Here is an 18,379-nt window from a genome sequence, read left to right on the forward strand (position 1 = left end):
ATTACCAGGATTCAGCAGAAGTGAAACCAAAAGGTGTCTCCAAGATACAGGTCTGCTCTATGTAGCAGGCTAAAGAGAATATGCTGACACCGAACATGGATCCCACACAAATCTCACAGCTGTTATTTTCTGACAGCATATTTATGATCATATTTTAGATGCACCCAAGCAAACACACAGAACAAGCTACTATTAAATGAACAGAAATCTCTCTTAAAACTCACACATGCACGCATACATACAAAACCTGGCTAAAGTAGAACAAACAACACAACAAACCTCCAGAACCCCACCTCTCACAGAAATCACAAAATAACAACGTCACTGTTAAACTAAAAGATCCTGGAATTCCTTCTACACACTTTCCCTGACATCTTCACACAATAAAATGCAGGGGTCAGTGGTACTGAAACAAGGGACGGCAGTTCCACTCTTGTGCACATACGAAAGCAAGTGACCCAAGCTATTATTCCAGTCTGAGGCACTTTTTGTTCCTAATATCCAGATGCAGCAGCTTTTATTTTCCTTTCTTTTCTTTTTTTTCCCCTTGAAAAAAGAAATGACTGTGGACACCTCCTTCACATTTTCCTTTTCTTCAGCATTTTCACTTCATAAAGCTGCAGTCAATGTGTTTTGTGTGTAGTGAGAAGCGAATGGCACATTCAGTGGTGGTCTCAGCCGCAGCCTACATTGGTGGTTCAAGTAGTCTCAGGATTAGGTCTTTGTGTGTGATGAAAGGATATGAAAAGTCAGTTATTTAAGCTCAGTCAAGCTGTTGATTTTGGGGAGGAAAAAGGTTTTGCAATTCAGTTTTCCTCAATAAATCACTGCCCTTTTTCAAGATAGTTCACATGTTCACAGTGTTCTCCAGAAACAAAACAGATCATGATTTTTCCCCCCCCTCAGTCCAGCATAGGGTAAGAAATCAAAATGAAGGGGCCATCACATTAAGTTACTCAATCTCACTGGAAACAAAAGCAGAAAATCAACTCTGTTAGCAAGTAATAATATCACTGAAGAATTAAAAAGGGCAAGAAACTAGAGAAAAAACCATCCCTTTAAAATTTACCATAGTAATTAACAAAACCAAAAAGAAGTCTGAAATATATTTCACTGTCCTATACATTCAATCAGTTTACACACATAATTTTCAACCAATAGTTTTATCAGTTTGGGTACTCATCCTGCATCACCCAAGACCACTATTTAAAGATGTTAAGCCTCTGCAGATCTATCTCAAGTCAAAGTGAGATTCAGGGACTAAAAATAAGCCTCATTCTGATAAGTTCTCAAAACCAGGACATCTAAAATACTGGTCACTTACGAACATCTGGGCTAATGTACATAAAGCACTATTAAGGATACTGTATTTTTAATTCCCAATACTTCCCTGTTAAATTCTTTTATTCTGTTCCTCAGCTGACCTTTTCCTGAATTTATATAGTGTGTTTTATTAGTGCTGCTTTGAGCTAGACATTGCTATGCATTTTAACCAGGATATTTTAAACTACAAGCCACACACCTACCAGTAAAGTCCACATCAACAGAACCTTGTACTCCCACAGAGTTTAAGGCAGGAGGAGGAACAACAGTTGGTTATAACACTGAGTAAATCAGCTGGTATTTTCAGAGAAGCCTAAGAAAATTAAGTAACAAAATCCCAGTTGTCTTATATGGCCCCTGAGTTCCTTAACTTCCTTTAGACTTACAGGATGATCAAATTTGTAACAAGTAAAGGAGCATTTCTGCAATTATTTGGGTAGTTCTTTGAGGATGCTGTCAGATCCGCCCTCTGATTAAGCTAACAAATACATTAATAAAGCACACGTATCTACATGAAGTAGATTTTTAAGTCCTCTTAGAAAGTTCTAAAGCACTGTGATGGCCTTCACACATGTGACCCTTCCTTCACCTGAGGAGAGGGCAACTTAGTTGGAAAACACCTGCCACAAATCCTTAACTCAGAAAAAAGAAAGCAAGATGCAGAACTGAGGTTAACAGTACTATGGCAAGTAACTAAAAATGTTAGTTCACAAAGAAACCTAAACACCATCTTCACCAAACAAGTTCATTCAGCTTTCTGATTATCTGAATCAACCCATAAACATTAATTACTACCTGATTTACAAACATACTGAGTGCCATGTTTGGTTAAAGAAATTAACATAGCATTGATTTTTATTTTTTAGGAGATCTGGTATGGAACTTTACAGCTAGCAATGCTCCATTACAGAAGACAAGGCCCAGGCTTAAGCTGTGGACTGTAAAGTGCAGATTTTTATTTCAGTGACCTTTGAACTGGACTGTACACATACAACTAAAGATAATCTCAGTTGCATTACCTAACTTTGGTTTCTTTTCAGTTTCTATCCTTTAGATCTACCCACAGAGCCCTGTTCAAAAGCCATGTAGTCTAACATAGCCATACATGTGTTCTCATAAAAGAGACTTACTTTTTATTTATAAATCTTGTGGCTACAGCAGCAATTTCTACAAAAAAGACAGTCAACTGCACTAACATTGGCATGTCTCATATACACTGCTGAAATTCACAAGTTAAAAAATTACTGCCTTGTTCTAGTGAGGACTGCCCCTCCTGCCCCAAGTCTCTTCAAAGTAGGTGTGCTATATTTTAGTGCACTTAAAAGCCAAAAAGGAAAGGATGGCATTCAAATTTAAAGGCAGTGAGAGCTGCTGCTTTGGGAGTTATTGCAAAGCAACAGTTTTGCAAACTTTAGACAGACTTTCAGAATACACAAGGTCTATTATGTATTTTTGTGCTTGCCACGTATCCTTTATTTTTGCCTTTTAACAAGTAAGTGTACAGTAACCATCTACTATCTTGAAGAGAACCAACTGTTTCTTCTTCATTGACCCAATGGAAGATGCAAAAAGTTCAAGTCTTTTAGCTGAAAGAACATCCAGTGTAGCTGTCTAGACTCATCATGCTCATTATGACTGCAGTGCAGTGTTTAAATCTTGTTAGGCACGCTAAAAAGAACACTATCAATTTTTAGCATTGCCTTAAAATCTCTACTCAGTGCAACTATAAAATTTTAAAACTACAGGATTTTATTTATTTATCTGTAGGTATTTAAATGGGCTGATCTTGTAGGTTTTGGGTGTCCAATCACACTGTGTTTACCTGTGCAGAAATTATACACTCACTTGCCAATATAGTAAAAGGGTGGAATGCTTCACAATGATCTTAGCAGTAACTCAGAAAAACGACCACTTCTTCAATGCAAATCCGCTCAAGAAAAGCCTCTACACACAAAGTAAGATGAACCAGTTACTGCATTGTTTATTAAGTTTCACTTGATTTCTCCTGACAACCATTTAAACAACGAATGTTGGGAAATGTCTCTCAAAGAATCAGCAACAATGGCTGGGATCAGGGCTTTTATATTTAGCTAATACTGTTTTTAGAAAGGAGAAAATATTTCTTCCTGAAGGGATTATAAAGTCTTATAAAAGACACCTGCAAACAAAACAAGTGACAAAAGATCTCTATCATAATTGATAACAGTTATCCTGTGTAAAAACCTATGCTTCTTCAGAAATAAATATATCTTTGCTATTGAATTTCAAAAGGCATCCACTAACCAACAAGCCTGCTGATCAAGAACAGTTAAGTTTGAGGAAACCTGCCAAGAAGGAAGTGCTTTTGTCTTATGGATAGCAGCATATTATCAGTCAACAAATTTTCTTTTCTGATGCCAAACAGGTAAACTTTGAAGCATAGTATCTTTTTAAGTGTACTGGACAGGTAACATCTACTTATTTTTTTTAAGAAGGAAAACTTCTCACTCAGAATTCAAAGTTTGGAATTGAGAAATAATTCCAAAGCCAATTTAAAAGAAATGCAAAAACTAATCAACATGAGGATAAATGTTTACAAAAATGCAGATTACAGTAGGAGCCTGAAAGGAGAAAACAGTCACACAGAGAGCAACAGCCTTCATTCTTTCATCCCAAACTAGTTAAGTTTTGGTAAGCATATACGGCCTAAAGTATTTATATACTGGTCAAATAACTAAGTTTTCCAGTCTGCTAGTAGATGATTCAGTCCTTTGTATGTGCCATGCATACAGGTCATCTCCTTCCTTAGTTTTCTTTTGAAGCAAAACAGTTGATTCCCTCAGAAAAAGAGAACAGTGTAATTCTCAAAACAGTTTGCTTCAGGGTCTGCTCCAGAAGTGAAGTATGGACAAGACCACACCAATTTTGTCTCCCTCTGCTTATGCAGACTTCTCTAATACTTTCCCAGCAAATTTTGCATCCTCAGACAACCCCACATGCCTTTAAACCACATGCCAGGGCATGCAGAACACCCACTCAGTTTCTTGCTAAGAAAACGCCATGCAAGTGGGCTGCAACACAACTCTTACATTACTGAAAGTGCACAGAACTAAGGACAAGGGTTAATCATTTTATCTCTAAACCACAGCATACAAAGGATGCTCTGGCCATGCGTGGTATGAACATACATAGTGCAGTCTGCTGTAAACGGGACAAATCCCTCTGCACTGCTTGGTCTAACGGTCAAGGAGCACTGTGCAAAAGAGATGGTTTTGACTTTGCAGATGTTAAATCCTATGCTAAGAGAAGAGGATAATAATTGCAGGACAGCCTGAGCTTCTAGCCAAAAAAAAAGAAATATATATTGTCCCAGGAGACCTGAAAAAGTAAAATAGTCTGTCCAATAAGACAGAGACTGAAGAACATGTTAAATCTGTATAACCAGTAGAAAACAAGTGGTATATTACAGAAATATGTTTATATTGTACTTTCAGGAAAGAGTTTGTCAGGGCCTTAAAAGCCCATGAGCTCAAAATCTTGAAATTCACTCCCTAACTCCCAAAAAAACCCAATGACTTTAAGTGACAGGTAAAACACATCACCTTCCTTTCTTCCCCAAAAATTACATGTGGCACTGTAATGCTCTGCAAAATAAACACACAACTTTAATAACTTAAATGAAGTAGGAAAAACTTTATTTTAAAAAGTGGTTTTAACTCGCTCCTTGGAACACACCTTTTTCTTTCTGATTTTCAAGAGTTCAGCACTAACATAATTAAACTGCTCAACCCATAGTGTCTTCGGTTTAGTTTTAAAGAAGTCAGAACAAGGTTTAGATCCTGAATAAGTTATCTCTAAGAGACAAAGAGAAGTTAGCAACAGCGCCTTAAGAAACCTTTCTGATCTGAGCATGACAGCTCTGATCCACTAAGTGGATCCAAGTCACTGCTTTCTCTAGCCTCCATGATTGTGTGTGATTCATGTTATTTTTGTACAGCACACTCAATTTTTTTTCAGCTTTATCCTTCCACATTTTTATAAGGAGGATTAAACAGCAACTGCAACAGAAAAATTACCTTGATGTCATATATAATCCCTTATCCTTTCATCGTCACCAAAATCTCAGTGCTTTGTCCATCTTTCTTGTCTGCAGCAACTTATTTCACTTGTTCCTATTAAGGCTATTATATTCACCCTATTACTACTAATCTTTTCTTTGTAAATAGCCACACCTATTTTAATCCAAAATGGTGTGGTAAGCATTTGATTCTTTGTGGAAGTAGACATTTAATTAGGTTAATCTGTGCTATCTTTTCATGCAAGTTGATTGTTTCTTTACTATGGACATATTTCTTGTAACAGCAATAAGCTTGCCAGATCGCTTGGAGGCAAATCAGGAGCAATTTACCAAGCATGTAGCTACTATGAACTGAAATCTTGACATAATAGCAAGCTGTGTATAGCCACTCCTACCTGCCAGTTATTACTCATGTTAGCTTTTACCGACACATTAAATTTCAACCACACCTTTCTTTCACAAACAAGTACTTTCTTTTAACTCAGCTACATCTGTGACAAATAGCTGATCTTCACCAAAGCGTACAGGAATCTAAATTCAGAATGCAGTGCAGAAGGCTTTGACAGCAGCAACCGAAATTACCTGCACGAAGTCCAAAAATGTCAATGGAAGCAAGTCATCCAGGTGGCCAATATCTTTGGAGAAACGATTTAAGATTCTTCCTACAGAGACAGAGTTGGAGAAGAAAAGGAAAAGAAAGTAAATATAATTCCAGAAAAGATCAAAATATCTCAAACACACCACATTTTACCATTTTAGTAACAGTTAAAAGGAAACAGCTGGAATCTAAAGATAAAAAGACAATTTCTGAAACCACCATGAAGGGAATCTTTTACAACCACTGCAATGCATTTTGAAGAATACTTTTTTTTACAAATGTCTTCTACCCAGATATAAACTCTGTGCTTAAAATGCTATGGAAAAAAAATTAAATGGGCTTTGAAGATAATAGTTCAATAGAATTTAACACGTGAAACATGCTTTATATGATCAGCATGTGCAGGTAAAGGTTTACAGTTCGGACAACTTAGTGCAAGTTTCATCAAGTAACATCAGCCAGAATTTGCTCCTATCCAGAAACTCACTAGTGCTCACATGTCCCAGATAGATCATAGTTGATCTAACTGATCCTTTTTAGCATTTCTGTTCCCACGCCTCCACCTTTATATGTGGGTTCAAATTTCAGGCATTTCTGAAATTAAATTTGAGAGAGATTTCATGCAGCCTTACTTTTATACTCATTCAAAACCCTGACAATACTGATCTTTATTAAAGCTAATAAAACAATTTTTAATCTGCTGTCAGTGAAGCATTTATGCTTCTCTATTTTCCCAAGTTCTACTTGAGTGAAAAATTCAGTTATAGCAAGAGTTCTGTAACAATTAAAGTCACAATGCTGCCACCTGTAAGTGGATTAGTGTCTTTCTCTATTAATCGATATCACTACTCACCAGGAAAGAAACTAAGCTAAGGATGGGAATCTGGCCTTTTCTAAGGTGTGTAATGCCTGTACATGCATTCATGTTGCTTTTTTTATCTACATATATCTTGATTCAGTTATTACTTCTAACTGGTACTAACATTCACTGCATTGGCAACAAAAGACTTTTCTTTCTTTTCAAAGGAGCTCATTAAACTGAAAGTAGTTCAGTTTAAAGTTTCCAAGGAGTGTGTTGGAGATGTAAGTCAAAGATAAAAGATACTGAAGTAACTTCTGTAGCAATCATCATTTTAGTTTTCTGTTCACGGCTGCCTCAGGATTATGGATTTTGTTGCGTAATACAGACTTATTCTTTTAAGGGAATTTCTGTTCCACACCAAGCAATATATAAAACATGCTCTGCTAAGGTCTGAGACAAGGGTCCAAAGAGAGATACCGATGACTAACAGCTTGTTCTGCAGTACTTTAACACCAAAAGCAGTTACTTAAGGCAGACAACAGTAGAATTTACCCATATTTTTAGGCTTTGCACAAGGAAGAGGAAGGGTATATAACAGCACAAGACAGCATCTCCTTCATGTGTTTTACTGGGAATGGCAGCTGTGGATGCTCCTTTTTACTTATTTCCTGTCGGGGTAGCCACACATCAGAAGGAACTCCAAGGCAATTTTTTTTTTCATGTTTCCTTTTCCTCTGATTTCCTTACACAGAAACTGGCTGTGGACAAGTGATCTAGCACATACGGCACGCATGCTGTAAGCATATCCCTAAATATCCCATTCAGGTTATTTTCAAATGAACCAAGACTTCACCAGGAAAAACAGAAGATCCTTCAAAGAGGTTAAATGCTTCCCTCTGACAGAACTTTTCTTAGCAGCTTGTCCAGGAGGAAAACAAAATGGCACACTGGACTGGGTCGAAGTATTAACAGTCTGTATCATGGAATCATAGAGTAGTTACTTGCCTGAGTGACTTCACTTTATTTTACAGACTGAAGAGCAGAGCAAGGAAGACGACAGTGCCAGGCCCCTCTGTGAAATGCTCTGAGACCCACCAATTGCAAGCTGTACACAAGGGCAAAAGATGATTCCCATAGTGAGCAAATCCCACCTTTCTTCAGCCTTAGACTCTCCCTTCATCCCTTAACCCCAAATAAGTTTTATTTGCAGTGTTTTCAGACTGATGTAAGAAGCTATTGCACAAACTATCTGAAACACTACAGGGAGGCAGCAAGGTCACTCAAGCTGGCTACTCTCCATAGCCATAGCACAAGTCAGGTCAATGTCAGCACCTCCAGGAATCAAGCAATGCATTTACGATCATCATCATCCCAGAGGTGGGAGAGCACATGCAACCTTGTTCCTGGAAAAGCACTGTGCTTACTCTCATTTTGTGCAGTACAGACAAGGCCTGAAGGGCTAGAGAAGCCATTACAAAGTCCGTGTAATGTTGCTTGCTGTGAAAACAGATTTATCTCTTGGGTTGTTTCAGTTCCACCAGTATCTCAGAATTCAGCTCTTATTTCCCTCCCCTGAGATTTCTATTGAAGAATCACCTGGCAAAGCTGCTCAAGGAGGATTTTACTGATTTTGAGTCTGGGTTTTGGTTTGGGATTTTTCAGCAACTGTGGATATGACAGGACACGACATTTCAGTTGGAAGGGAACTACAGCAATCACCTAAGTCCAACTGCCTAACCAGCTCAAGGCTGACCAAAAGTTTATTCAAATGCCTCTTAAACACTAACAGGCTTGGGGCATTGACCACCTCGCTAGGAAGCCTATTCCAGTGTCGGAAATGCTTTCTAATGTCCAGTTTAAATTTCATGTGGTTCAGCTTTGAACCATTCCCACACATTCTATGACTGGATATCAAGGAGAAGAGCTTAGGACAAAAGCTTAGGGGAAGGCTGTGACAACTTCCAACCATTTCCTGAGAAAGTTTGTGCTGCAACAAGAGCTCTACGCTGCAAGCACCATACAAATCTGTCCTTGTGCTTTCAGGGGTAAAAAGCTGGTATAGATATAAATGAGAGCTGCTGAATACTTGCTTTCATGCTGCACACCAAGAGTGACTGCAGTAGTATTTCCCTCCACAGCAACACCTCTTCCAGTGAAGTTCTTTGAGGAACATGGTCTGAAAGAAAAGCTTAGCTCACCTGAGCTGGCCTCCGTAGTCCTCTAGTTTTACTATCTCTTCTGTGTTTCCACTAATCACCAACGACTCCAATTCCCATTGTTAATCAAGCTGCTAATCAATTGCCAAAACTGTATTTTTGGCAATCACCTTATTAAATGGTTAAGTATGACAGTGTTTCTACAGACTGTGTTGTGACCGAGCTGTGAGCTGCCACTAGGAAAGTGGAAGTTAATCTGACATTATCAATAAAACATGAAAACATATTTTAATCTGGCTAATCCTCTTTAACATGTAAATACAGTAATTCTGTAAAATGATATAGACTAAAATATGGGTGAGCAAAAGAAACAATACATGAAAAAACAGACCTTGACAGCTGGAGCCTTTTACACACTACCTGATATAACTAAAGCAATGTAAACAGTGGTGACGTCAACCAGCTGCTTCCCAAATAAACATTCAGGTGAATCGCTGGTAGCAGAACTTGTTTGGTTTTTTTTTGATTTTCAAGTTACTGAAAAAAGGTACTTACGATCTATTTAGCGTTTGCACATAGTAATTCTGGAAAACATTGCCTGAAGTCATGAAGCCTAGCCTAGAAAAATACCTCACTTCTCACTAAGAGGTCCACATCTCCATCTTGTAACATTAATAACATTAAAGCAAGTGACAGAGCCACAAGCCTTAGCCCTATTTTTGTTATTGCTGGTTTTCAACGATACTACCCCAGTGACTGTATAGAGAGATGTACTTCAGATCCTGTTCATATGGATATAACTGAACTGGCATTTAAGTCAGCATTTGTCCTACACAGAAGCAAGCCATGGTAACCTATAAAAGTAAGTTCACTCACCATATACCAGAGTGTGCAACTCCAAGTACAAGTGCTGTGCTTTGGAAATATCTGCAAAATGCACCATAGCCATTGTGATATTGCATCCAGAATGATTGCTACATTTGTAAGGATGTCTACAAGTAGGTTTCGCAAGGCACGAAGAAACAACTGTTTCCACGTACTGGAAGCACAGTAAAATCAGAAGCTTGCTTATGCATTATTAAACATGCAAGCAAGAGAAAACATTCCAGATAGAAAAGTTCAAGTAGCCATTTTGAGTCAGGACTCAAAATGCTTACAGTTATGACTATAGCTTCTACTAGGATTTGCAAACCTAACTTTTGGGAATGGTTCTTCAGATTAAAGAAACCATTACACCTGCACAACTCATTCCCCCACCAAGAAAAAATATTTTCATCTCCAGAACTTTTAATATCCTTCTCTCTGAAACTAAACAACATCACCTTCTCACAATACTTCATACTTCCAAACCCCCCAAATTCCTTAAGTAAGCATTCTGTGGTATGGATATATTCCAAAAGACAGCAACTCTTAGATCTAGTCTAGTATTTTCAATTTACACAACTCTTCAGGCTCACTTAATACTTGCATCCTTTACTTATCCCAGTGAGTTTCACTCTGGGCTTCAAAAGCAAAAAGAAAACACAAAAACTTGTAAGGCAAAGGAGATTTTGAGAAAGCACTAACAAAAAAGTCTTTTAAGAAACCAAGAACTAAGCATGCCGATGTTACAACAGCATCCGAACTCGTGAATAGTATCTGCCTTTTTAATCACTCAGGCTTCCATGTGGTGTGCAGCGTCAGTAGCAAGCTGCAAAAGGGAACGTGCTCTCTTCAACAGTCCTGTGTTTGTTTTTATATCAAATAACTTAATCAGAACACACACTGTTGTTAGATTTCTTCCGAAGTAATTAAATAACTATTCAATGCCAATTAATCACAGTTAAATAAGGGTCTGTCACCAAAGTGCTATGTACACATTTCAGACTATTTAATGGTCAAATACTTGGCAGTATGAAAGTTAAACAATGATTCATTAAACCTCCTCCACTACACAATAGTTAGGCTAAACTTGAAGTGAAAGAATCAAACCTCTTTTGTTCTCCACGAAAAAGACATCAAACTTCAGTATGTGATATTCTTTTCTTCCCCACTCTGTAAACTGCTTTAATTGCATGAATCAGAATGTGTTCAGGTGCTTTATACCCACTTTGCTTCTGCAGGTGCCTACTGATACTTCGGAATAGATGTTCTAACCTGTCATCCAAATAATGAAAACACTTGACAGTGTGCCACACCTATTTAAAATGTTTATACATACTTCATGATGAAAGAAATATAATCCAAATTGAATCAACACTTGGGATGTAAACACCAGAAAAGAAAAGGTTTGGGTTTGTTTTTTTTTTTTTTAAACAAGAAACTAGGATCCTCCAGTGGAACAGCCAAATGCCACCCATAGCATTCAGTGTTGTGCAACCTAAATTCCAAGGACCCTAAGAGCAGCAGTATATTATTTCTAAATGTATTTGGCATTTCTAGTATACTCTGTTGGTCAGTGCATTCACTGAAATACTTCCGTGTTAACACAACAGAGTGGGCAGACTGATTTTATATACCACGCAAAGAGCTTACAAAGCCTTTGTACCCACTTGCTTCATCACACATTGCCGAAATACTTTGTTGCTACTTCTCTAGTTCTCCGATTCGCTTCTTTGGAAAAGAAGAATGGTTTGATCGAAGTACCTTCCAGGGATAGAAAGCTTTTGCCACTTCTGTGTGCATGGGTGCATGCTCCTGGAGTCTTTTTCTCCTCTGAGATAAGGCTAATCCTCAACACAGAATTCTAACTGCATCGCACTTTAGTTCAATACGTAAATGTTATTAATAAATACTGCTTTGCATAGTAACCTAAACTCCTCTGTGGCAATTAGCCTAAATACCAATTTTCACAAGTACATTGCATTTACCAGGGTGGAAGTGTTCCAAATCTCCCTACCTACTCTGCAACAGTGAAGCCAGGAACACTCCCCAGCCTCCATGAAGGAAGGGTAATAAATTAAATACGATGATCTCATTAACGTGCCACTCAGAGGTGGGTGCCAGGAGGATGGTGCCAGACTCTTTTCAGTGGTGCCCAGCAACAGATTGAGGAGCAATGGCCATAAACTAAAACACAAGAAGTTACATCCCAAAATAAGGAAGCACAACTTTACATTAAGGGTGGCAGAGCACTGTAACAGGCTGCCAGGAGGGTTGTGGAGTCTCCCTCTCTGAAGACATTCAAAACCCGCCTGGACGTGTTCCTGTATAACCTGTTCTAGGTGGCCCTGCTTTGGCAGGGGGGTTCCTTCCAGCCCTAACAGTTCTGTGATCTTCCACCCCTTGCTGCAAACCTACAGAAACCCATCTGAAAGCTACTTGTACTCCTAGGAATCAATTCAAGAAGGTAGTCAGTCATACATGTAAGCAACCCCAACTGGGATTGCAGACTTTCTTGAAGGCAGTCATGCCACAGAGATGCTCTTCTAATTTAGAGGGCTTCATGTTAAGTTAGTCAAAAGCACACACCTCATGGCCACCTACTTTACTCGGCAAGGAGGAAAGGCACCCAGGGCACCACACTCTGCCAACACCACGCACCGAGGTACAACCTGCATGATGGAGGCACAGCATCAGCACAAAGGTGGCCACAGCAGCATGGTGCCATCACCGCATCCCATCCTAGGGAGATGTGTTACAACAGACCTTACTTTGCATATATGCAGAGGTATTAACTTACCTGAAAGAGAGAAATCACAGAACAGAATAGAATCATAGAATAGTTGGGTTGGAAGGGACCTTAAAGATCACCTAGTTCTAACCCCCTACATGGTTGCTGCCCAAAGCCCCATCCAGGCTGGCCTAGAACACTTCCAGGGATGGGGCATGTAATTTAGCACTCTGAATTACAGTTTATTAAACCAAACACATTTTAAATGCACACACAGTAGTAAAATAATGCTCAGAAGCATGTATGTGGTGGTACAAGCATACTCAAAGGTAGGAATAAAAGAAATAGCCACACAGAACTGGGAACGTTTACATGCCCATCAATTTAACTACACTAAAATATGTTTCCCATTCTCTCAGTGGTATAAATTGACAGCTCCCCACACATTGTGCTGTTAAGCTATGGCATTCAGTAACTGATAAGTCTTCAGCCGTGCTCAGTTCACACACATATACTGAAAAAAAATAGAAAAAAGGAAAAAGTGCTGCAACTACAAGCAGCCTTCTATTTCATCAAAGCAGCAACAAAGTGGATTGTCCATATCAAATGTTGGCAGGAAGCAGACATTACATCAACCTTGTAAAATACAACTATGAAATCAACAAAATAATTAAAGATGGATTACCAACTTTGAAAGGAATTGTAGTTTGTGAAATATTTATTCAGAAAGAAATCTGGAAATGCATCTCTTGCATAGCTGTCAATTACTGATCTATTCTGGCTTTTCTTCCATGTTTCTACAAAGAAATGTCAATAGGTCTGTTATCTTTTTTTAATATATGTTTAGCACCACAAGTCCACACAAACTGCCATATACAGCATTACTGTCTTCCCCACAGGCATCCTATAAATATAAATAAGAAAATCTACCCTGGTTTTTTTAACTTAGCCGTCTGAAACTGACAGGAATATTATTGCTTCCTTAGACATTTGCAAATGGGCACAGTGGTGCTGGCAAAAATATGCTGAGATCATAATATCCATTTATCTAAACTGCCAGCATGTAATGAATTCAGGTGGGATGCCTTCTATCCACATTAATTTACTACTTGAAAAGGACTTTTTACACAAATGCTGTCAAACAGGAAAACAGTTAGGGAATGAGAAGAAAATGTGAACACTGTGTCTGATCTTATTTTTAAGTGTAGGGTTTAAAGAAAGAAGGATAACTCTGACAATGATAAGAACTGAAAAAAGGCTTCTTTGGAAATTAATTTCTATTTTTACTACTGATGTTAGTAAACTCTCTACTGTCTACATTACCTAGCACAAATACATTGGTCCTAACTGTACAGTTGTTTCTTGAACTTTACAGTCCACTAGAAACACACATATTTTTATGGCACCTATTTTAATGATTCGAATTAACCCTGCTTGTAGAAAATCAAAACAGGATAATCCTCCATGCAAGCTGACTTAACTCTTTGCTAAATTATGTGGTACAGTTGATTAGTCTTTTTTTTCCCTGGGTGTGCTCAAAAGGGTGTATGTATTAACACCAGTTATCACCAACAAAAGTTTATCTCCTCATTTACGATACAATATAGGAAGGATTATATAAAGCCTTTGTTAAAAACTGAAGCACACAAAGAAAAACATCTTGATTGAGAGGGGAAAAAAAAAAGAAGTATAGCTTTCCTTTTTTCTCAAACTGCTTTCATGAGAAATCTTGAAATACCTTCTGCATTGTAAATGCTTTTTGTATTATATATCATTACCAAGTAACTAAATTGGCTACGATTTCAGCTGTAATAGAATTTGCAAACAGAATTTAGCTTTGGTGCTGTATTCTACTTGGTAACAAAAAGATCTCTTCCACAGAAGCACGATAGATCTGAGATATTCATTAGCAACTTTCAAATTCCTGGTGTCCACAATGTTACCTCCCACCCTAATAACTAACATTCACAGTCTTTTTTCTTTATTGTGAATGTAAGTAATTAGCATAATTCAGAAGAACAAACTCCTGGCTATAAAACAACTTTCTACTCCATAACCTGAGTACAAAGCTACTTTTCTGCTTTATAATTAGAATGACACTGAAAACACACACCTGCCCCCTCCCCAACCCCTGGAGTAATATTAAACCTTTGATAAGTAATTCTGTGATGAAGATGCCAGAACAAAGCTCTAACAACTCCAGAAGTTAACCTCTAGTTATCCTTTCTGCTGTTTTTTCAAACTAATTTTTATTCGCTGGAGCTATTTTAAGTTATCCTGCGCTTAATAAACACTTAAACATACTGAAACAAATAAAAACTAAAACCAAGCCACCAAGTGTAATGCAGTGCTAAAATACATCACAACTTAATTTCTGCTGCATACTACAACATAAGCTGTAAAGAGATTTTAAGGCACATAATGCAACTGAACCAAAGAAAAGAAGTATTTATACAAAGGAGGAGGTACATAAAGAGTTCACACTGGCTCCCTTCCCCCTCCTGAAGGGGAAAAAATAAATAAAAAATAGTAACCACTTGCAGTTTCTTATCAACTGGCCTTTAGAAAGTTGTCAAATTGTACACTATGTACAGATTTTTCTGTTGATTTACACCACCTTCTTTTTCTATTCCAGATGTAAAGTTACCTGCTTCAACTCCTTACCACAATACAAAGCATCACTATAATAGAGACATAGAATAGTAAGTAAGAAATACAATCTCATATTGGTCTTTTACTAGCAAGATTATGAATTTCATTTTTTGCTAAACTATTTAACCACAAACATGCCCACTTCTGAAAGAGCATTTGTGCAGTCTAGTTCTCCTTTCTGCTATAAATCCGATTTGGATTGGAAATACGTCCCAAGCGTTGTTTTGCTGGAGGGGGGGCTAACAATGAATTAAATTGAATACTACAAATCAGGATGGGCTGTATTACCTGAAGAGTATTCTGTTGCTGGAATTATTACATGAGAGGAGAAAACCATCTTTTAGAGCTACATTCAGATTTGGGGGCATCTATAATTTTACTTCAATACAAGGATTAAAACAAAAATATATATATGTCACCTTTCTTGTAAGGTTTTTCCAACAGCAAAAGGAGTTTTCCTGTGCTATTTATATTATCAAGACTAGATACAGAATAGCCTTTAAATACTGTATTTCAGAAAATACTGGGGGGCAGGATATCACACAGCTCTGGCAAATCCACTCATATTTACTGATTTTCTTACCAGTCTATCACCTAAAGATAATTCACCAAATAACTCATTGAATAATAATCTTAATTTTCTTCTAACATTTTTCTTACCTTCTTTATTTTTGATGTTAGAAAGACTCAATCATCACTCCAGTCTAAGACGAAAATAACCAAATAGCACATTACTGAATATGAAGCTTTGCCTCCTGAGCTCTGCAGCTGAAACTGCTATCTGGCTGAAGCAGTTATCATTCAGAAAACAACTATTATCCCGTATTTTACTGATCATATATATTCAGATCTCCTCCTACACACTGAAGAGCATGATTCTGATGTAGTCCATCGATTTTCTTCCTTTTCTGAAACCATGAAAAGGAATTCTATACAGACTGTTCCTGTGAAAGCCAAGCCAAGACTTCTGGCCTCTACCTAAGCCCATCCATTCTGAGGATAAAGCCTCTGGGCAGCTCAAATAGCAGAGGCATTTCATGTCTTCATCTGACTTTGTAAACCCTTGTCTTCTGCTTGGCATGCCCCTTTCGTTCAATCACTCCTCTTTCTTTAGCTTCAGTTTCTTTTTCTTTCTCTTCTCTTCTGGAAAATGTGAATTGTTTGGCAAGGAGAACTCTCTAAAGTTCATTCATTATGTACCCATAGAATGATTCCTGGAATACTTTTTCCTTTTTAACTGGTCATACCATAAAAAAAAAAGCTGCTGCATCAACACAATTTTAGCTATCCAGAATTTCCAGTGGATGACACTGTATAATTTTCAGAGGGGACTTTTCCTGTCTCCTACGAAATGCCATTACTACTGAACTCATGAGAAATTCTAGTATAAACATCACAAAATTAGAACTGCATCTCTTAGTTTGCTGTGAAAATAATCAAAGCATTTGCTTGCAAAATACGCTATTGGCAAACCTGCTGTATTGTTTACAAAGGTTTGGACAAGCCCATGGGCCAGGACAGTTACATGAGAGGCGAAGGCTGGGCAGAGATGGAAGGCAACGTGTTATTTTTACCAGTCACTGATCATGCCCTGGATGCGGGTCGCCCATCTCTCCAGGAAAGTGTTAATTGCTCTACTAGAGGCAATTCTGTGGTAGGCCTCTTTCAGTCTCTGCTGCTTGCCTTTTGGATGAATCAGTAAGTAAGTACGGCACCGGAAGAAGGCAAATGAGTGTGTGCCTGAAGGCTACGGCAACCAGCATGGGAGAAACTACAGCTGGATAGCTGGATTCAACACCCCCCACCCCCCTTTTTCTTGTTGTTATTTATTTTTTTTTTTCCTGATTTAAGGCCTGGAATGGATCCTTCCCTGCAGAGTGGGCTGTAGGGTATAAGGGGGAATGACTTCACCTCCTCTTCGCTTTTGTGACTGGCACCAAATTCCACTTGCAAATCTTGTCTGAGAAACAACTAACAATCCTTTGTCTCAGAAAAGATGAAGGCAACCACATCCCAAGTATTATCTTCTAGCAAGAACAGCTATCCAAAAGAATCCAGATATAGTCTGACAACACATTTTTTTTGGGGCATCAGCTTCTGGGGAAAAGAATACTACTATAATGTAAACTTCTTTACAATTGAAATTATAATTATCAACACTGAAGTGGAAATGTGGGGTATAATATATATTTAAATGATAAAAAAACCCAAATATGACCTCTTCTCTACTGTGTGTTATATTCAGTACATTAAAAGAAAGAAATTTTAATAATTATTAAATGCTGAATATTTTTAAAAGTCATTGCACAGGATCTGATTTCACTGTACCCCCTCTACTGGGCAACTATTACAAAGCTTTAACTCAAAAACAAAAAACAGTAGTAGCTGCAGCTGCTGACCATACTAAAGCTCTCATACTGTATAAATAGAAGCTAAAGAACCTTTAATGTTCATGCAGAGATATACCTTAAATTCATACCCCTAGACTTTTTGACAGCTGAATGCTGTATGTCAAATTATTTTAAAAACACAGTATATAAACACTGCTTAAAATGAAAGAAAAATGTAACATAGCCCTGTAACTTCCTAATTTTCATGGCTTTTAAATAATAAGAAAGAAGCATGGAATGATAAGTATGTTAACAGCAACATTTCACATTTCTGTAACCAGAAAAAAAAACCCAAACACACAGAGCCAGTAGGAAAAAATGGGTTCACTGAACTCAAGCAAAAGTGAATACAATTTACAATCTATTTTGTCTTTGTTCAATTCAAAGACAGACATCACTGCGAAGCTATGATTTACAGCTGTCCAGCACTATGAACTCCTAAACAAATAAATAGGCAAAAATATGAAAGTGCTGCCCATGACCAGGGACTCCTGAGAACACTGCCATTTGTTATATTCATTACACCTCAAAGTGGATTAATATATCTGAAGTGCGAGGCAGAGCCTCACTAGGATGCACACTGTACCATCACGTAGCCAGCAGCATGCTCTGCCCTGAAGTGTTTGCTGTGTTAGTTACGAGAAACCAGGACAACTGACTATAAAAGGAACAATGAGCAAAGGGAAGATGTAGCAGCAGTAAGTTGGAACAGAAAGTTGCAGGACAAGATGTGTGCCTTTTTACCTTTTTTTTTAAAGTACAGGAAAACAAAGAGGTCACAGAATTAATGAGTTTCTCCACCCATATGT

General features: G+C 37.9%; 1 protein-coding gene across 1 annotated transcript in view; it reads right to left on the reverse strand.

Annotated features, from left to right (window-relative positions):
* Positions 1–18,379, reverse strand: part of ABCC4 (ATP binding cassette subfamily C member 4 (PEL blood group)) — a 151,630-nt gene that overhangs the window by 60,164 nt on the left and 73,087 nt on the right. The window contains exon 20 of the mRNA XM_034072049.1: positions 5,963–6,042. Coding sequence (XP_033927940.1) covers positions 5,963–6,042 — 80 coding nt within the window. The remainder of the gene's footprint in view (positions 1–5,962; positions 6,043–18,379) is intronic.

Source organism: Melopsittacus undulatus, chromosome 2 (assembly GCF_012275295.1).
Source record: "Melopsittacus undulatus isolate bMelUnd1 chromosome 2, bMelUnd1.mat.Z, whole genome shotgun sequence".
Lineage (NCBI taxonomy): Eukaryota > Metazoa > Chordata > Aves > Psittaciformes > Psittaculidae > Melopsittacus > Melopsittacus undulatus.